The sequence below is a fragment of the Brachyhypopomus gauderio genome, chromosome 4, assembly GCF_052324685.1.
Source record: "Brachyhypopomus gauderio isolate BG-103 chromosome 4, BGAUD_0.2, whole genome shotgun sequence".
NCBI lineage: Eukaryota > Metazoa > Chordata > Actinopteri > Gymnotiformes > Hypopomidae > Brachyhypopomus > Brachyhypopomus gauderio.
In genome coordinates this window covers 9,870,647-9,893,108 of record NC_135214.1, presented here as the reverse complement: position 1 = coordinate 9,893,108, position 22,462 = coordinate 9,870,647, and the positions used below count along the sequence as shown (strand labels likewise).

The following is a 22,462-nucleotide window of genomic DNA, read 5'->3' as shown; positions in this document are numbered from 1 at the left end:
AGCCAGCGAAAATCTGTGCAGATTCTTAGGTCACCATTTTTTTTTCACACCAAGACCAATGGGGAAGCATACTCACTGGGTGATTTCCGAATAATTTCCTTTTCCTCCATTTCATCTAGTGTTTCTTTCAGTTTGTGGTAATGACTAGGAGCCAACCTCCGATATGGCAACCGAAAGGGTCGCTCATCCGTCAGCCTTATTCGATGACAAAACCCCTCTGCTTTATCAATGTCCAAGTTATTCCTAGAAAAGACAGACTCATATGTTTCAATTAGATCAACAAGCCTTTCCTTCCAATACAAAGACACTTGGCAGCCATCAATGGGTATTTCATGTAGGCCCAGCCTGGTCAATTTACAATCCCTGGTGCCAAAGTCACTGTTCATGCTCTTAGCTGTGAGACTGCCACATAAAGTTGTGTTACGAGTTCTCCCCACATTCTGATACATTGTAGTCTCTCCGTAAATGTCATCATCAAAGTCCTCCAGAGCCACACATGCATGTACATCAGCTATCTTAGCATTCCGGCGTAATGTTATTTCATTGGTGGATGGATTGACAAGTTTAACAGGAAGCCAGCCATCACCCCATAGAGGTGTCACCACTCGCCCAACTATGACACTTTTGTTCACACATCGGGAAGTGCATGGCTCCACTATGACCGTACTGCCAGCTGAAACTTCAGTTCTCGCTGCTAGACGGCCCCAAACCAAATGTTCAGTCATAGGTAATAGAGTTATTGCAGATTTGAGCTTCAAGGTTCCAACTTTGTCAGGGATAGCACTCCCTCTCCATCTCTCCACATTGCACATAAGCTGAAGAAATTGGCTACTATCTTCTGAACATGCTACATCAGGACGGTTAGCCACTCGCCAGAATCCATCATTGGATTTAAAATGTTTGATTAGGGGCTTCAGTACATTTGTTCCCAGAATCAATGGGTCAATCTGTCCCTCAACAATCAACAAAGGGACCACAAACTTTAATCTGTAGACCTCCAATTTCAAGTCACACATTCCAGCAGGATAGGTCTGTTTTCCCCCACAGCCCACAAGAATAATGTCACTCGGGACCATGACACTATCTGGCATTACACCTGCTTCTTTGAGATGATTAACAACATCTGAACTGAGAGTAGTAGCCATAGATCCAGTGTCAAGCATCACTTTCATTTCAAGTTTATCTTGAACCAGGATAGTAGAGTAAAACAGGCTGTCACTTTGGTTTGCTCTCATCGTGTTCTGCATAATAACCGTGCTGGTCTTTGGCATTGTCTCACAGATGAGCAAATAAACAGTTTCGATATCATCATTACTGGAGGAAACATTGAGATGCCCACCATTGCCCTCCTCCAAATGGGGGCCATCTAGTTTCCCTGGGGTGGTCTCTCTGTTCTAGGGCTATGTGCTTGTGGGTTATTTTGACATGCGTCTCGTGTATGTCCTGGAGCATAACACTGGAACATGTTCAGTAGCTTATCCAAAGTATTTCCTTCAGGTGATGCCAACTCTGACTGACACCCACCTTCAGACACAGCAGAAGACACAGTACTTGCTATTTTCAGGACAGATGTATTGACTGCATGCTGATACACTGGATCCCCACATGCTCTTCTGTCCCGTAGAAACTCATCCAGTCGTTCCTGTACTTCATGTGCTGTCCACTCGCGCTGAGGTTTGCTCAAGAATGACAAGGAAAGGTCTTTATCAGGACAATTTCTGATGAACATAACAGCTAACTCCATACTCTGATTTGACATAGTTCTGCCCTCACTTTTGAGATGTTGCTCAGCCAATTCAGCTGCTTTATTTAACCGTATCCAATAATCAAGTGGAGCCTCAGTAGCGTATGGCTTTGTGGAATAAAAATCAGCTAGGGGCATTCCAGAAGAAACAACAGCACCAAAATGTTGTCTTAGAACATGAAATATTGCATCTATGTCACCAGCATCAGAGACGGCTTTATTACTGCGTAGCCACACTCTAACTACGTCTCTTGCACGGCCAAGAAGTTTGTCAACTAGCTCATTAGTAAGTTCCTGGTGTTTGCATTCACCCTTTTTAAGGTAAACTCTCATTAGTTCTTCCCATTCATGGATAGAGTACTTATCTGAACTGTCCCCTCGAAAGAAACAAGGAGTCATCCTCTCAGCTTTCAAAACAAGGTTAAGTTTGAAGGCATCTATGGTTGTAACACCACACTGACTAGAATGATGGCACTGTTGACAACCTTGTTCAGAATTGACAGTATCTGATGCTCTGTTGTACATCAGATTTCTCCCAACAGCATCAGTGTTTTCATTGTTCATTGCCACTGTGATATTCACAACATCAAATTCAAGTGGAGGCATATTTTCAGTTATGGAAGTGGAGAATCTTTTTCCAGCATTGTAAGTATCAGATTCATGATAACTACCAGGGCTTAACATGCCACTAAATGCAAGAGTGCCTCTTCCTCTCCCTGCAGGACATTTGCTAGGTGAACTGTCTATACCACCCTTTTCCATAATGACCGATACAGCAAAAATAAATAAATAAATAAAATAATCCTTTCAAACAATGTCAATAATATGACCAAATTGAATATTTTAAAGTCCCCAAACTAACAATGGACTACTGCCCTCATGAACCACACCATAAGACTAAGTAGTGCAATTTGCGTTTGCCCAAGTACTCAGTTGTTTTTTTTTGGCATTCCTTGCAGACTCTGATAATCCCAGATTCCCCTCCAATGCATCAGAAAAGTCAGTTCTCTCCCCAGTACTTAAAACTGGAATATCCAGCCGTATAGGAGGACTATATGCCATCTGAGAAGCAAGACATGGAAAAGATGGTCTTGAGGGCAAGGACAATGTATATGGCTTCAGCCTGTTGTGGTGAACTACCTGAACATGCTCCCCTGGGTCCCTCAAATTACTGATGTAGTAGGTGAGGGCATTTTCATCCCCTGAATGCTGAACCTGATAAGGGACTCACCAGTGCGGCGCCAACTTCATTCGACCCTCTGTGGGGTTGCTCAACCAAACTAACCTGCCCACAACATACGTATGGATGCCAAACCCCCTCATCATAGTATAACTTTTGCCATTCTCTAGCCTCGGCCAATTGAGTCTAGCCATCCCAAAAGCCATCTCCAGCTGTCGTACCAGAGAGGACACAAACTGGGTGTAAGACCCCAAAACACTGGTAGGCACAAGCACACCAACAGGAACCTGAGCTTCATGGCCATGCATGAGGAAGTAGGCGCTGAACTGGGTGCTGCTGTGCCTGGACGTGTTGTAAGCAAATGCAGTCTGTTTCAAAAAGTCATCCCACTCGCCCCCACAGGACTGCAGCTGTTTAGCTAACTGATCAATTAATGTTCTGTTGTGGCGTCCACTATGCCATCTGACTGGGGATTATAGGCCGTTGTGTGAGTTTTCCTAATCCCCAACAACCAGCAGGTCCCTTGAATCACCTCTGCCTCAAACCGACGACCCTGATCACTGTGTAAGGTCTCCGGAACACTGTGCAACAGAACATAGTCATCAAACAGACACTGAGCCACTGACTATGCTGTCTGATTTTGAAGGGCGTACAGATTCACAAAGTTGGTGTAGTCCTTCACCACCAGAACATACCTATTACCCTTCGACATAACTGGCAGCTCTAGAATGTCTGTAGCCACCCTTTGCAGGGGCCGACTGACAGGTTACCCGCCCATAGGCGCACGCGGTCATGGTATAGGGGAAACAGGCCCCCCATGTAGATGTTGGAGCAACTGAGACACCAGAAATGGAGGAATCACTACCTGCACGTGCTTCTCCCCTTTTGGGGACACATGCACCGTTCGACACAACAGGCCGTTAATGAAAGGCGACTAAATTCTGTACAGTTTTCGAAGGTTGAAGGAACCCCATGTACATGACGATGCGGTGGATGCCTGAGGCCTTCCTCAATCCAGGTTAGCCCTTGTATTATGGTGAGAAAATTTATTATGTTACGGGTAATTTTGACCCATATTTTGTAAATCCATTGAAAATAGCCAAAATTGAAGATAAACCTATAAGAACTTTATAATCTGGATCATCAATAGCATTGTCATCTGGCTCAGAAGGATCCACCATCTCAGAAATCTCTTCCTCTACATCACTATCTCAGTTCAGAAGCTGTGATAAAACATCATCAGCTGTAAATTGTCTGGAGCAACAATGTAGATCAAAGAGACACGTTTATCTTAGATTTGAGCAGATAGTTTGTGTCTGGGTCAAAATGACCCGCAACATCATCTTTGTATACAAAACCTGTACAAACACACCACAACACATCAAAGTGTCCAGATTTTACACAGAAGTTTAAATATCATGGAAAAAAAGTAAGGATAACCTGCACTTTGGTTAACACAAAAATTGAAATGGATCAAAATGACCTGCAACATAATAAAAGGGCTTAGTCAATTAGACTCTAAAAAACAGTGGTTTTTCCTTGCCACTGTTGCCCCTGGCTTGCTCATTAGGGGTCTGTACCCATGCTTTGTGACGTGTTGTAAAAAGCACTATATAAATACCTTTGACTTGACTTGACAAGATATTAGACTATTCGACCCCTTTCTCCTTTTCTTTACTATAGGGAATTCACTATAGTGAAAGTCAAGTTTTGTTTATGAAAACAAGTGTTATATTGTGAGATGAAAAGTGAATGGAACCAACAAAATAACATTGAATAACATTGGTCTTTACATTGATGTAAATACATACTAAGTTGTCTATGAGGTGAGAAATAACATTGGATGATATTATTTTTGAGAATTTTCAGGCCGATTTAATTTGGGTCAAGCTTGACCCGAGACAGTAGGAACAGTTTACACCGTCTAACATAATAGTAGGGTTAATGACAGTAAATGTATATGTAAAGTTCAATGAAGGTGAGGGTGTATTAGTTGAAGAAGAGATAGGAGAAGGCATGTCTGTTCCTGATGAATATGAGGCAGACTAAGAGTGTCATGTGACTTCATGGCACAGGACGAGATTGGATGGCGGGTCTTTACAGTTTTTTACGACTGCTAAAATGTGTTTGTACAATCTGTAGTCACATTTTCAAAACTCTAAACACAGTAGACACAAAATCAGTTTTCAGTGGCTATACAATTAGTATATTTCATGTTGTTTTTGCCCAAAATGCAGTCAATTTACATGTTTCTATAATGCTTAAATTTTCTATACACACAAGGTTATCCAATAACAAAATTCTGGATCATTTTTGCCTTATTTACAATTGCTTGCACACAGCATGTCAAAATTAAAACCTAAGGTTCAAAACCTTAAATACTGTATAAAATGCAAAGTTCTGCAAAAACAAAGGCAGCTGAAAAGCTATTACTGTAATACATATTTTTTGCACTTATAGATCAATGAAATAAAATGAAGTACAGTAATGTACTGGGTCAGAGAGGAGCAAATATAACAATTTCTCCTGCAATCTCAAGTGCTGGTTTGGTCCTTCACAAATGCCAGATTGGTCCCTATAACAGTGACCTCCTTCTTTCATTTTTGAATGAACTCTACCAACAACTGGTTCCAGAAGCAGAAATGGAATAGGTCGGAGGAAACACGAGGACATTTGTGATGTGACAATGTAGCATTTTGTCATTCTAAAGTCATCACAAATTGGTTTATAGACCATCCAAGAGTGATGTCCCTTTTCCTCCCGCCCATCTCACCTTTCCTCAACACCACTAAGGAACTTTTTTCAGTCTGGAGGTTGAAGGTGTATGATCATCGGCCCCATGACCAAATGTCCCTCCTGGATGCAATGGATCCCGGCTGCAGAGACATTTCAGCTTAAGACTGCCAGGGGTGAATAAGGCATACCAAGCTTTTCTATCACAGGTGCATGGCAAGGGCCAAAATCAGATGTGATGAGGATGAAAACATGTGGACAACTGCTGAAGACCACTTACATTACACATAACAAGTCTGTTCAGTTTTGTATTCTGTTTTTTCCCCTTGTGTGGCTTTTTTTGTTTATGTGTATTTTTACACATATGGGACCATGGCTAATTATGTTTATAATTACGGTAATTATTTTTTTAGTTAGGCCACAATTTACAGTAATGTGCCTAATACAGTAAAATATACCCTTTACTGCAAAACTGTTACTGACTCCTTTTTTTGTCTAATCTACATTCCATAAAGTACCTAACAGTAAATATCACTCCTTGTGTAGACAGTATGTTGCCAAAAATGCACACATTTGAAAAAAAAAGTCCAAATGAAGCGGATTACAGTAAAAATGAACTAAGAAAGACAAGACTAAGAAAACAACAGATGTTACTGTAAAATGTCTGTTGTTTGCTGGGAGAGAGTAAAATATTACATGTAATATTGTTTCTGTATTGCCATCATATGTTTACAGTGGTTGTGCAGTGATTGACTATGTTCATCTCGAATAGAGAATCTGTGCTAGTGTTTGAAAGAATGATTGGATACTGAACCAGGTTTGCTGTGTTTTAACAAAGTTGGTGTATAAAGAGAAAACATTGTTTGCGTTGTGAAATGCAGAGTTGTTATTTAGTTAAGAAAATGTGCTTTTGAACAGGATATTAACTATTTGGCTATTTGTATGAGATAAATGTGTTGCTGTGTTTAGAGTTTTGAAAATGTATCTCAAGTATTGGGAAATGCATGTTAGCAGTAGTAAAAACTTATAAAAGCTTGCTCAGAGAGAGAAGCAGTGCCTTATGGTGTCTTGAGCAGTGGACTCCACCTGGTCATTGGGTGATACTGAGTGGTGTGTTTGGCTGGTCATGTAACTGGTTATGAGATAGTTTGGACTGATGCTTTTATCGTCAGCGTTAGGGTCTTTTATGAGAGATACCAATAAGCATATAATTTGTGTATAGTGTAAACAGAAGTGTTTACATCAATTTTAGTGTCACCCTATATATATATATTTACGCCTATATTTACTGTTTCATTTAACTCTGCATTCAAACAACTTCATTTTACGTTTATGTTGTGTGTAAATGCAGTAGCCGACTCATTAAAATACTTTGCAGAATGATGTTAAACTATTTTGATACCTCTGTGTTGTACGCAGTAAATGCATATTTGCAATTTCAGCCCGTAGCTAACATAATAGCTAAATGATTAAAGATTGTAAAAGAAGTTTGTCAGACACTGCATTCCGTACTTTTGTATCTTTGTGGAAGTAAGGCGTGTTATATGAAAACATTGGGTATACAGTAGTAATACACAAAAGTGTTAAGTATTCAAAGTCGAAATGTTTAATAAAGGTAACTGCAGAGAACTTGGCAATGTGAAAACCTGTTTTCCTGTCTGTTCTGTAATCTCATACTTCAGTCAAAGAATATTACTGTTATTTGGCTGCCATCATACGGTACCAGAGACAACAAGAAGCAGGTGATACAGATAACAGAATGAAAGTCAACAAGGGAGCGTGGCAACAACAACCACAACAGCACAACAAACAGACAAGAACAAAGGCTCATGGGGGACTGTACCACAGAAACCTACACGGGTTGTTTTTGGTGTTATTGGAGATTTGCCTGACCTATAAATCAATTCTTGGCCTTCTAAGTACAGGTTGTCTGCATTAACCACAACATTATCCACTGTCCAAATGTTCAAAAATATATTTCTTACTTTTGTGTTCGGTGGTTGGGATCCTGAAACTCTGAAATAACCTTATTTCCATACCAGCTGAAAGCGAACATAGCACAAAAACCTAAAGGGCCAAAAAGTAACAATCAGAAACATCATAAGATTTTCATCACAATAATTTCCTGAATTTGAAGTCAGATATTTACCTGATGCAAGATAATTAATCCCTGCTGCAACAGTAACTCTTGCATTCACAATCTCAGACCCTCCGAGTTTGGTACACTTCATTCCTACTAAGGCCAGAATGTCTCCAAACAACCCCAGGATTATGGAAGTGATGATTAGAGCTCGACACAAATGGATGTACACTAATTAACAGCAGAGAACACAAGCATACATGAAAGTTTGTCATGTGATGAACAAAAATTCTAAATTTACTTCAAAATGACTTTAAGGACCACAATAATATTGACTCTGTAAGATATACCTTTACTAGTAATGAAAATGAGTAATATGTTTAACTACATGAATGAACCTAATAAATCTGATTATTTAATTAATCTGACAGGATTATTAGATTAGAAGTTTTATTACATTCAATGCTGCCTGAGCTTTTTTACTGAAAATTGGAATGGTTTTAGAGGGTCAGATTAATATACTTAACTCAGTTCTGCACAATACAAATACAAATACTGTATACAGTATGTAATATCCTTTTATATAAAAAATCTAAAAATGCAACGTGGAGGACATAATATAATTATATAATGAACCTGTTCAGTTCATGAAGATATACAATGCAATGTTTTGCATCGCATTGACCACATAGCTGCAAGCTGGAGAAATTCTTTCTAAATATGATGTTTATTGCATTGCAAATGCTGTAATATAGGAATAGAGATTGTCGGGGCAAAATTTATATTTGGTCATTCTGTAATCATTTACATAAGAATTCATATATGTGTTGACCACTATTAGTAATAAGTGGAAAGGAAATCACTTTATTAAGGTATTAAACCAGTGACGTGCCGTGAGTTCACCGAGTACCCCTTCTGCTACACAAAAACAGTATGAATTTCAAAATACAAATAACCCACAAATGCAGCTGAAAATAAAAAAACAAAAGTGGCATAGACGAAAGAGCACAACATTTTCCCATTTATCATAGCTTAATTTTCTGAGAAATGTGTTCCGAAACTCCATTCATTCAACAAACACATTGCGGATTTTGTATGCATACAGTATGCCAGGGCAGTCAAATAATTGGAGTTGGAGTTGGCCTACCTCGCTGAATTATTGTTTTATTTTTTATTTAATTATTGAGTTTTTCGTTGAACGGTAGCCTTGAAAAAGGCTTTTCAATTAGGTACGACACAATAGCTCCCTCATGTGCATTCGCCATTTGAAGTTAGCTACCCAGCTAAATTAGCTTGAGCTTAGTGACCGTGAGTGAGTGCGTAGCACTTTCTTGAGAATGCCGAGAAGGGGTCAGACAGCCAGGAGCCTGCCCCTTAGTGGAAATCATGAATCTGATTGGTCAGAATTTTCTGTGATTTTGTTAATAGACACATATCGAACCCTTCAAAATATCATTAGAAGGGGCACGCAGGCATAAGTCAAAGTCAAAGTCAAATTTATTTATATAGCGCGTTTTACAATGCATGTTGTCACAAAGCAGCTTTACAATTGTATGGGTCCAGATCCAGAACACATTGCATACCTTTTACGCTGCCAAAATGCAGGATTTCTCTTAGCTCCAAAAATTAGTAAGACTACAGCCAAAGGCAGAGCTTTCTCCTTTAAAGCCCCTCAGTTATGGAATAGACTTCCAGCTCCGATCTGAGATTCTGACACAGTTCCAATCTTAAGGTTAAGACTAACCTATTTAATCAAGCCTTCACACCTGTAAAGGTGTGGAGCTCGGGAGCCTTCAGTCGTTGAGACTAATGGTAATCTAATATGTTGATGCCATCATCCAGCGATGTCATGGAATCACTCTAGTTGTGACAATGATTTGGCTGGAAAGCAATGTCTCAGTGAGCCCTCATGACTGTGATCACCTCTGAACCCCTCCCTTTAGTTATGCTGCTATAGATTATAGCATTGATGTTCACATACTCAACCTGTATTTTATATATTTTTTGCATGCATCTACCCAAGACGATTCCATACAAGCACCTAGGAAATGGTCTGGCTTTCCAGTGGATGAGCTGATCCGTGGTTGGATGTGCCATTGCCACAAGTGGATGCGCTGATGCCATCACCTACCGAGGCTCACCATCTGCATTGAAGGGACTGTGACTACTTGGTGTGGAATTAGAACTAAAACTATAACTGTAGAACTACATTTGGACTATAAATACGGACTTCTGCTAGCTGGCCGCCCAATGGAGCACGGGTTCCCTTTTGAGTCTTGGTCCTCCTGAAGTTTCTTCCTAATCGCCACCATCATAGGGAGTTTTTCCTTGCCACTGTCGCCTCTGGCCTGCTCATTAGGGATCTGGACCCATACAATTGTAAATCTGCTTTTTTACAACGTGTTGTAAAAAGCGCTATATAAATACATTTGACTTGAATTTAGCGTTGTACAGTTTGAACCTCATGCAGAATAAATACTTTTGTGGGGGCGTGGCAGACATGGACATACACAGCCAACATGAACACAAACCAGGCACAACAAGGGGGTTTGGCGAATAAATACAGCGCACACACAATCAAGACAGAACATTGACACAAGATTTCAGAAGAGGGGGGCACTTGAAAATTTTTGAATGAGCATGTGTCAAAGTTTAAAGGTTTTGGATTTTTCATTATAGTTCATTAAAATTATATATTTTATATGACTTTTTTCTAATTCAGTTAGTTTTAATTCGTTTTTAAAGAGGGTTTGCTACTTTTAATTTTTTTAATGCTTAGCTTTAGTTTTTAAATACTTTGGGTTATTTGTCAGGTATTTAATTCAAAAAGGAAAGAGTAAATATTGTGTAAAAAGAAGATGATACAATTAAAAAACAATTATTCAGTTACCAAGGCTGTACAAATAATCAGGCAACAGTAGTTTAGCTATACTCGTCAATAATATGTGTAAACTAATAGTCAGTGTATTCTGATAAAACATCAAAACTAAGAGTTACATAGGCTTACTCTGCAAAGCAAGCAATGATGGAAACTCCTTGCAGTCGGTCTTCCCAGTTGAATCAGAGGTGCAGTCTTTCCAGAGGTTGGAAAAGAAGCGGGCGCTGGTGATGACTGTCCTTGACACTTCAGAGTATGTCCAGTATTGTATTGGTAAAGTTGAACAAACCAAGATCCATCCACACACACATGTCACAAAACAACCTATTTCAGTGTACATGATAACTGTCCTATAATTCATGATGGATTAACCAGTCTGTAATTTGATTTTGAGTGCCAAATCTTACCCTAATCTAACCTAATCTAAGACTGGCTCAGACTAAAGTGACTGTATGTGGTAGTGACATAGATTTGTCTTCTTGTTGAGTAAGGGAGGAGGTGTTTTGAAGTTTCATAGTATCTGGTTTCAAGGTCAAAATTCAAAGTGTGTTTATAATAGACATGTTTGTTGTAAAATACCAGCATGGCTTGGTTCTTGAATTAGTAGCAAAACTCATCCTACTTGTACTTTGTGATGCACTGTACATGTTGGCTTCAGGATAACTTAATTAAAGTGATCTGTACAAAAGGGGGGGTGGTTATTGCTCAGCATGGTGGATGATAGGGTGAGGGGTGTGTATTTGTGTGTGGGAGGGGGTGGCTTTCACAGCCTGAGGGAAGAAACTGTATTTCAGTCTGTTGGTGGTTGACTTCAGTTGTCTGAAACTTTTGTTAGATGGGAGTTGGGAAAACAAATTTGTTATGCAAATAGCCTTTTTTTGGACACGGCTGGAGTAAATATCACTGAGGGGGTGTAGTGAGGCTTAAAGCTTTATCAAATTAAGCTTTAATAAAAAGCCTGATATTTATCAAGTTGGTGCATCAGAATTATGCACACACACACATACACACACACACATACACACACACGCACACACACACACACGCACACACACACACACACACACACACACACACACACACACACACACACACACAAACCGCTCCACCAGGCAGATATGTTTAATTATGGACTTATGTGATAACAGGCAAAATTAATAGTGATGAAGTGTGTTTGAGAAGAATCAGGTCAACTTGCATTAGGCCAGCAAAACCCAGCTATTGAGCCAAAGTTTGCATGCCTCTCAAAATGCATTTATTTAAGCACATCAAAAATATGTCTAAGAGTAACAAACATAATTAGATAGGCAAAGTTTGTGAACAAACTTTGTTGGCTTGCAAAGCAGCTGAAACGCTGTTTTGAATGTTGATGACCTAATGTTAAAGGTTGTTTTAATGTTATCATTGTTAAATTATGTTGCGGTTAATGGGTAGTTTAGGTGTTTGGGGTAATTACTGCTGAGGGCTAATTGGCTGTGGGGTAGTTGACATTGAGGGGTTATTGACCTGTTGGGGTTATTGTTGTTGATGGGTATTAAGATTACTGTGTAGTTCCTGTTAAAAGCTTGTTTAGATGTGGAATGTTTTGTTGAGGGGGTATTTACCTGTGGTGGGGCAATTACTGTTGAGGGGCTATTGCCATTGGGGTAGTTAATGCAGATGTATTTGTTATTGTTGAAGGCTATTAGTTTAATGGTGTTATTGCGGTTAATAGGTAATATAGCTGTTTGGGGCAATTACTGCTGAGGGGTAATTGGCTGTGGGGTAGTTGATATTGAGGGGTTATTGACCTGTTGGGGTCATTTGTTGTTGATGGGTATTAAGATTACTGTGTAGTTCCTGTTAAAAGCTTGTTTGGATGTGGAATGTTTTGCTGAGGGGGCATTTACCTGTGGTGGGGTAATTACTGTTGAGGGGCTATTGCCATTGGGGTAGTTAATGCTGATGTATTTGATATTGTTGAAGGCTATTAGTTTAATGGGGTTGTTGAAGTTAAGAGGTCATTTAGCTGTTTGGGGCAATTACTGCTGAGGGGTAATTGGCTGTGGGGTAGGTAACATTGAGGGGTTATTGACCTGTTGGGGTTATTGTTGTTGATGGATATTAAGATTACTGTGTAGTTCCTGTTAAAAGCTTGTTTCGATGTGTTTTTTTTTTTGTTGAGGGGGTATTTACCTATGGTGGGGCAATTACTGTTGAGGGGCTATTGCCATTGGGGTAGTTAATGCAGATGTATTTAATATTGCTGAAGGCTATTAGTTTAATGGGGTTGTTGATGTTAAGAGGTAATTTAGCTGTTTGGGGCAATTACTGCTGAGGGGTAATTGGCTGTGGGGTAGTTGATATTGAGGGGTTATTGACCTGTTGGGGTTATTGTTGTTGATGGATATTAAGATTACTGTGTAGTTACTGTTAAAAGCTTGTTTATATGTGGATTATTTTGTTGAGGGGGTATTTACCTATGGTGGGGCAATTACTGTTGAGGGGCTATTGCCATTGGGGTAGTTAATGCAGATGTATTTAATATTGCTGAAGGCTATTAGTTTAATGGGGTTGTTGATGTTAAGAGGTAATTTAGCTGTTTGGGGCAATTAATGCTGAGGGGTAATTGGCTGTGGGTAGGGCTGCAGCTATCAAACATCGAGTACTCGATGAAAAAATCGATTCGATTAATCGAGTAATCGGATAAAACATAATTGCTTGGTTAAGGAGCAATTAAAAATACAAAAGAGAAAACAAGACATTTCCCTTAATAATGACTGACCAATCGGTTTCCTTTTTTAGATAAGTTATATTTTTAAATTCACAACATACATTTCCAAATTGTAAATGCAAATAGAAATAAATACCACAAGTAAATAAATTTAATTCAATTACTTTCAACTTAGAATTTCTTGTATCAAAACTATAGTATATCAGTATCATATTCTTTCCTGCTAAAGTAACTGCTAAGGTAAAGTAGCTCAGCTATCTTTAATTTATTTATTGTTTATCGTCTTATCGTCTTAACTCCACAGCGCTGTTACATAATGCCTGTATTAAGTTATCAAGAACTTGTCTTCGTTGTACTAAACTAGCCACACTTTCGACAGTATTGCTAAAAATCAGCATTCCACAGAGCTGTCGTTATGTTATTAAGGTACATTAATGTTAATCTCATTAATTTGTTGTAAATAAAATTTACACTGTCCCGGCTCCACCGCTCCATTCCGCGTGTCTTTGGCCAAGATGGTGCAGCATTGAAGATCTGCTGTTGTGATAGTCAATGACTATGTTACACCGAATACATGTCACTGTATTGTTCTTGCTTTCAAACCTAAAATGCTCCCATACTTTCGACATTTTCTGTCTTTTCTTGGTATTGAAAATATTGTTGAAAAATGGTGTAAGCATTACCAAGAGCTGTTTAATTGTATAAGGAAGGACTCATTTGTAGTAGATAACATTGATTCAACTGAAAACTTTGTAATAAGATCAGAGGAAGTTCTTGAGGCGATATCGGCACTAGAAAATAATAAGGCGTGTGGTATGGATCAAATCTGTGCTGAGCACCTTAAGTATGGCAGTAAGAAACTCTGTCCTCTATTGGCAATGTGTTTTACTGGGTTCCTTATCCATGGGGTGCTACCTGAGTCTCTTCTGGACATATTGCTTGTTCCAGTCCTAAAGGACAAAGCAGGGAAGCTGAACAGTATTGATAACTATAGGCCAATAGCATTGTCTAGTGTCCCCTCCAAGGTTTTAGAAAGAGTCCTTCTCACAAGACTTGATGCATTTTTACTAACATCAGATAATCAATTCGGATTTTAAAAGAAACATGGCACTGATATGTGTATATTTGTGTTAAAAGAAATGGTTGCCAATTATGTGAACCAGAACTCTACTGTTTTTATGTGTTTTCTTGATGCATCTAAGGCCTTTGACAGGATCAATCATACTAAGTTATTTATGAAATTGTTGCAGAGGGGTGTCCCAAAGGTCATCATTTGGTGTATTGGTACAGTCACCAGACGATGTGTGTTAAATGGGGGAGAAGATTATCCACCCCATTTCATGTATCTAATGGTGTCCGCCAAGGCGGGCTTTTATCTCCTGCTTTGTTCAATGTTTACATGAATGACTTATCAGTACAGTTGAGTTTGTGTCCCACAGGCTGCCTAATTGGCGGTTCTATGATAAATCACCTCATGTACGCAGATGATCTGGCCATTGTGAGCCCATGTAGTGCAGGTTTGCAGCAACTGCTTAAGGTATGCACTCAATATGGTCTGGAGTTTGACATTAAATTCAATGCAAAGAAGAGTAATGTCATGATAGTGAGGAGTAAAGATGATAACAAGATGACATTCCCTGTTTTCTATCTGGGTGATAGCCCACTTAGGGTTTGTGAGGAAGTTAAGTATCTTGGCCATATAATTTCTGATGATCTCAGTGATGATCGTGACATGTTCAGTCAACGAAGTAAATTATATGCCCAGGCTAACATGCTACTTCGTAAGTTCAGCATGTGCTCTGTTAATGTCAAATGCTTTCTGTTTAAAGCCTTCTGTTCACCCATGTATACTGCCCACTTATGGTGTAGGTATAAGAAAAGCAGCTACCAGAAGCTGACAGTAGCATATAATGACACTATGAGACTGTTGATGAAGCTACCTAGGTGGTTTAGTGCCAGTTACCTCTTTGCACACTCCAATGTGCCTGGATGGGATGTAGTCCTGAGAAATGTCATCTACAAATTCATGTCAAATCAAATCAAATCAAAGTTTATTTGTATAGCGCTTTTCACAACACATGTTGTCACAAAGCGCTTTACAGGATTTAAAAGGTTAACAATACTATGGTCCAGAACCCTAATGAGCAAGCCAAAGGCGACAGTGGCGAGGAAAAACTCCCTATGATTGTGGGGGATGGTGGGGATGTGTAGACTGGATTTCTCACAAAATAGCATAATTGAAACTGTAGTTAATCCAGTTAAAAGTTCGGTGAAGTTCTCATCTAAACTTAGGCGACACTGGAGATAGTGCCTATATGTCTGAGGGGTGTGTACCTGTCTTGTTTATTATTTTTATTTTCTTACTTTATCTTGTTTTGTTTTTCTTTCTTGATATGGACCATGTACCTTGTGTCTGAGGTAAATAAAGAATTAAATTGAATTGAAACTCAAGATTGTTTCACTTTACTCAATACCATTTGCCTCCGGGTCCTGAAGTGTCCCGTTTCCTGTTAAACTCCTGCCCACTCAGTGGACTGTTTTCCTTTAATCCAGCGAAAGGGCTGATAGATGGTGCAGCTGTAACCTGGGAGAGGTGCATACCCTTCTCAGCGTGCACATGCAGCTGGATGGAGCAGACTGCTTGCTCTGAGGTGGGCACGAGGTGGGCACCAGTGTTGGGAACGTTACTTTAAAAAAGTAATTAGTTATAGTTACTCACTACTTGTTCAAAAAAGTAACTGAGTTAGTAACTGAATTACTCTATAATAAAAGTAACTTGTTACCAGGGAAAGTAACTATTTGTGTTACAGTTAAAAAAAGGTTATGTGCCAATGAATAAGGATGTTTTTGAAAAAGCAGTTTTTACAGTCAGTTGAAATTAGTAGATCAGAAAGGTGTTTAACTTTTGATATTTATTGCACATCCACAGACCAGTGCAGGATAAAATCATTTAAAATCCCAAATCTTTGTAAAAAAAAAAAAAAAAGCAAAAGTAAACAGTTACACTATATAAAGTGCATTTACATCTATCAAATTAAATTAAATTCTCTCAACCTGAGACAACTGGTTTGTTCACAACAGAAGTAAACAATAAAACCTCTATTCTTAATTAAATAAATCAAATACCCAGTCTGGTAGACATTCAGGAACTTCAAGTATTTCGCCTTGAAAATGCTAAATTTTCTTCGGCTTGCACCTGACGCTATTTTGAAACGGCATGAAATTAATTTGTTTGTGTGCCAGAGAAATATGCAGTTCTGCCATTCTTTTGCATGAGCTGAGGTATAAAATCATGCACTTCATAAGTCTTGTTTTGTAGCTTGAATAAAAAAACTAGGCTATATATTTTTTTAATAATGCCCATGTGGGACCCAAATGGGGCCCACAAATTTTACTCAACTGGGGTGCGAAAAGAACCCTTCAAGATGCCCGCTCTAAGCCCATACCCAAATAAAACCCATACTGCCCAGTTAAATCATGTTGGCTGGGTACCCATGCCGCCATCTTGAAATTGAGAAGCTCCCTGATTTAAAAACTACTATAGCTCCCTAATACTATAGCTTCCCTTTTAAAAAACCTTTGTACTTGGACATGCCTAATATTCTTTTAGGTCTTTTTGTTGAGGTACACCTACTTCTCCTGTACTTCTGATGTGCTGTCTCAGCTGCTATGGCTCCTTTCACCATTATCAGAACCATATGTTATAAAGGTCTGGCAATACAACTGGTTCAGTGTTTAATTAGCCAGAAAGAAGTCATCTCACCATTTTGACCATAAAATACCAAAATAGAATTTTGGTGAGTGACAAAATGTGGTTTTATGTTGCCTTGTCTGTTGACTTATGGTTGTGTAATGGCGCATTTCCACTAGGGCCTGCTTGGCGCAGTACGGTTCGATACAGATCGATTCGCAATGGAACGGTCGCGTTGTGTTTCCATTACAATGGTGGACCACCACAATGTGGGTGGAGTCGCTGTTGGCGCGTGGGTTGTAGTGTCGTGACATCATTTGTATGCGACCACAACACCGGTCGATGCCCCTTAACACATAGCATTATTGTATCTTATCTTCATTATTGTATGTGGTTGCTCTAATTATTGATAATAATTTGGTATTACTCAAACAGGCTGAACACACCCTGCATAAAAAGCATCAGTCATACAATCAAATGAAATCAAACTTTATTATGAAATATAGATATTTAAAGTACAACATATGTAAATAATATAGTTATAGTTTAAAAAAGTGCAAAAAGCAAATTACCTAAAAATAACATATAGCTTTATATGAAATAAATATTTATAGTACTACAAGCAACATTTTGTGTGCTTTTACTGGCGTCTATCTCGCATGGTGTTCACAAGTTCGCCAAGCACCCCGAGGAAAGCCCGGTTGAAGGAAACATTTTCCGCCAACTCCGCTCGCCTCGTCAGTGGAAGGGGAATCTTGAACGTAAAAAATAACAAATATTAAACACAAGCATTCCCGTGAAAGCAACAACAATATAGCGTAACTGCACAAAATGTGTAGCACGTCATCACTGCTCATGCTTTGTTTATGGCTACAGCTAACTAGCAACTAGCAAGGCTAAGAGCTAGCTATTGTACAGTAGTGACTGTGGTGGTAACATTAACTACAAACACAGCTCTAAATTCCTGCGTTTACAATAGATGCGTTCATATTACGTTCATATTACATCTTTTACGAGCCTAGTAGTAAAACTGTGAAATCACAATACACTCACCGTTCTCCGTGGCCTCCAGCACCAACATTGCCGTGTCTGTCCAGCACGTTTTCTCTTCCGTTACTAGCTGGCCGGTGACCGTATATGATATCCATTTGCTGGAAACATTTCCAGTCTTTGCGGTTTGCTCCGCTGCGTCCGTTATGGTCCTTCACCACCCGGTTATCGCGTTAAGCTTTTTTAGCTTGGACCGACCGGCACTGCTGAACGGACCGCTGGTAGCCATGAGTGGCCATTAGCGCGGAAACCTCGCTAAAAACCTTTACATTTCTAGTGGCCCCGTCCAGTTCGCCCTGGATTTTATTTTTTGATCGCTGATTATTAACAGAAAGGTTTGTACCTCGGCGTTTGACCAGGGAACAGACTTCGCTCCTTGGGTTTTAAAAATGGCTGAGGAGTCGCTCTCCTGACGCAACTTGTGACGACACTCCCTGGCCAATCAGTGTCATGCTGTTCCTCCACGTCACAGAACTGTACCGCTTCGGAACGGTTAGAACCTCGAGCGAGTCGGTACGAAAATAGTACCCGAAGGGGCCGGCTAACTGGGACCTGGTACTAATGGAAACACTCACAAACCGTCGCGAATCGAACCGTATCGCGCCAAGTAGGCCCTAGTGGAAATGCGCCATAAGAGTAAATAATGTCTAATTGTATATAATAAATATATGAAGCAGCTTATTTTGGGGATTTATTGAAAGTTACAATTTAACCAAAAAATGAAATTTAAAAGTACAAGTGAAGTAAACTACACAAATAAATTGTGGCCAGATGGCAACAATACAGTATTATTTACAGTTGAAAAACTGACATGTTCAAACAAAAGCATTTGTTTCAGAGATTCCTGTAATCTGAGAAGTTCCAGACATTTGGCTTCTTGATGGACTTGAGGTCCTGGACTGGGTTGATGTATTGTACTCTCTGCTGAATAATGTTTTGTTTTTGGTCAGTGGAACATAATTCTGAGGGCTTGTGTCTTTTCTTTGTGATGAAACGTCCACTTCTCTGCACAAAAACAGTATTTTCTTAATTTCTGCATATATTATTACATTTTAATTTATTTCTAACTTGTATTGGTGTCCTATCTCAATATTTATAATATTAATTTGGGTTTGTAAACGTAATATATATATAACATTTACCTTTTTGGTACAAAGACTCTGTAGACTGATGCAGCGTAGAAAATAGAGCCCAGGATTATGCAAACGCTGCCAACCAAGCCAATGTACACTGGAGAACCTATTTCATATCTAAAATAAGTCAATGCAACAAAGAAAGAATTAGGGAAATTTAGTACATGGTCTTTCTTCCCACACTGGTTTATAGTGTAATTCTACATTTGTTTTTGGCACTCAAATATGTATAAGCACACACACATACACATCTGTGTGAAAATACCATGAAAAAGATTAAATTGTTTTACCAGCTTGGTCAACTAAATACCTTTAACTGTATATTTGAAGATTTTAGAGCCACTCTTTCACAAATTGTTATAAAGGTCTTATAGTTTTAAAGTGCTTGTAAATATATTAATAATGAATAATGATTAAATGTGTAAAAGATACTGGTAAATGACTTGATTAGGTTTGAGCCTGTAATAGGACAATTGTTCTTCTCTATGCATAAAGGGCCTCAAGTGCCTATTTTACTGTCTTTTCTTTTCTGTTTTGTTAATCTATGCCTGTGAGTACTCCAGTGTATAGATTGGGTCATCATTCACATAATAAATAAGCAAACAAGAACACCAGGCATTTTTTTTGTTTGTTTGTTTTTTTTTTTTTTTTTTTTAGGTCTCGCTTGCATATGCTTTCAGTGAATGTAACAGAGATCTCTGGATCGGTCCATTTTTCTATTTAATACTTTGAATATTTCTCTTCTATTAAACTGTATTTTACTTTAATATCTTACCCATGCCTCTGACTGTTCATGCTCACCACTAAGGTTCAAATTTCAATGACAAGCCTCTCCATTTAATTATTGTTCCCAATATCTGACTGATAATTTTAACAAATTATTCATCCTCATTTAATTACTCATTTTGTGATGTAATTTCCAGCAAAAAGTTGGGTTACAACTTTAAATTATTTTAGAATTTTCTAGAAATGGTTACAACCATTTCCATTAATTTTACAGCTGAGTAAGTGGATATGTCAGTAACATAGCAGAAATCGTCAGACATGTGCAGACCTTGGTTGACACATATTTGCTATGTCTGTGGCCAACATCAATACGTGTAAATAAATATTATTATATTTTAAAGTATCTGCTAAAATGAAAATTTGCTTTCATGCTAACACGAAAGCTTGTAAGTGTGTCTGAAACTGATATCAGAGGGTGGGGATACAAATGACAAAGTGTGACAGACTGAACAAAGCACATGGAAAACAAAACAATGACAGAGAGAGGGAGCTAAACATGCAAACAAGATTGACAGGTGGGGCGGATGTAAACACGACAATAAGAAAATGATGAGAGAGTATGTTTGGGAACTGGTTCATGAAAGTGATTTGCAGTATCATCGTATATCACGAAAAGCTACTCACTTCTAAACTGTTGTTGTCATCTTTGTAAACTTGCAGTGCATATGTTGTTCATTTTTCTGAGAATACCTTTGCCATTCACTTGTGTATATATAAACTAAATCACTGTCAATGTGTGATTTTTTTATAAGATTTTTTTTTTGACCTACATTTACACTGACCTATTAGTCTAGCATTCTGAGAAAGGAAGTCAATGTCTGTTGTACACCACATAAGAAAACAACAATCATAACTGTACAGAACCAATATTAATGATACTTGCTGGAGGAGACAATGTGTATGAATCTAATTTAGTAAAAAAAATACACTTCTTACAGATCATGCTTGCCTTTGTTAAAATATGTCTAGAATTTAAATAAATACCTTCTCATTCAATCAAGTATGTTTTACCCAGCGTATAAAGAACCATAAAGGATCTACATGTGGCTCATATGACTATCACACCTAGACAAAGACAGCTGGCTATGTTCTCATTCTGGTTACATGGTCATGCAGCAGTTACAAATCACTGGCATTCTGTTTGATGATGTGTTTTGTGTAGTTGAAGTGCTTTATTAAAAATTGCACAAGATTGTCTGAGAAAATTTGTAAAATCTCATTCTAGAGCAGGTTGCTAGCTGTACTCATCATGTACATGTACAGTTATAATGTACATTATCTCACACCTTGGTCTGATATCTGCAACTCATTTCACTGAACCATATACCTAAAAGGCTAATCATATCAAATAGTTGTAAAGCAGTGGTTGTATGAATAACTATAACCTAGTTGTCTTGATTATTCTGGCTATCAGTCCAATGTGAAAGACACAGTGCTATATGCGTGCAATATTTAGTGTCAGAAAATTTCTGAAAGATTAATATAAGACAAATTTTCAGGCAATGAATGCTTATGTAAATTTGTTCATTAAGGCTTACATTCATGATTACATACTACTGAATTCACAATAACCACCAAGAATATCAAGTTTTATGCATACCAAACAAAACCAACCAGAGAACAAGAAAATCCTATAAAATCTATCATACCTTACTACACCTCTTTCAGCCAGACGTGCAAATGCTGCTCTTCCGAGTCTGGTTGCGAATAAGCAATAACCAGCAGCATCAGCGATACCTTTGGAATTAAAACATAGCATGATGTGAGGCAATATTCTGTAGAAAAGTATAATTTTCAAAACAATATGTTTCATACCTCCAAGAAAATGAAAAACTGCTCCTGTCACTAAGATTTTATCATTGGTTTTCTCACTTCCACCAATGTATGTACAGTCCATCCCGATAAAGCATAGTATGGCAGCAAGAAAGCCAAAGGCCATCCCAAACAGCACCAGACCTCGCACAGCTTGAATATATCCTATTCAGCAATAAAGAAAACCAATTATGAGTTGTGCTCCTTAAAAGGAATTAGTGGTCAACATATTATTAATAGAAACATTTGATAAAACAGAAATACAAGTATTATAAACGTTGCTGTATTGAAGACAGTTAATGGCCCTTACTAGTTCCTATTTCTATCCTTAAAGAGTTGTCTCTTCTAGAAACATAATACCTCTGACTATTTCACATGGCAGAAGTCACTGATTAATTTGTTGATTGTAATGTCAATGGCAAATTCATTTGCTCTTACTGCACAAATTAAGAGTTCTGCTGGTACAAGTAGATCAGACACAACAGTTGAGTTTAAACATCTTCTAACTGTCCACTTTATTAGACACGCCTACCTTATTTGCCTTATAAGTCAGCAATGATAGCTTATCTATTGTTATACAGTTTCACATGTGTCTTTTTGTAGACACCAATGGACACAGGGCAATGCCCACAGGACAGCGTTGGCTGAATGTTTTATTGTGG

General features: G+C 38.5%; 1 protein-coding gene across 7 annotated transcripts in view; it reads right to left on the bottom strand.

Moving 5' to 3' along the window:
• The window catches only part of LOC143512127 (claudin-10-like), a 91,612-nt gene that overhangs the window by 14,873 nt on the left and 54,277 nt on the right, over positions 1-22,462 (bottom strand). For 3 of the 7 annotated variants that reach the window (XM_077002077.1, XM_077002076.1, XM_077002074.1), the window contains exons 2-5: positions 21,804-21,965; positions 21,638-21,725; positions 19,212-19,319; positions 16,314-19,074 (exon numbers count right to left, since the gene is read on the bottom strand). In XM_077002077.1, coding sequence (XP_076858192.1) covers positions 18,885-19,074; positions 19,212-19,319; positions 21,638-21,725; positions 21,804-21,965 — 548 coding nt within the window. In that variant the 3' untranslated portion in view covers positions 16,314-18,884. Of the gene's footprint in view, positions 1-1,524; positions 1,680-7,642; positions 7,725-7,806; positions 7,969-10,744; positions 12,224-16,313; positions 19,075-19,211; positions 19,320-21,637; positions 21,726-21,803; positions 21,966-22,462 lie in introns of those variants that run through there. The other 4 variants (XM_077002084.1, XM_077002085.1, XM_077002075.1 and 1 more) reach the window with 4 other exon arrangements.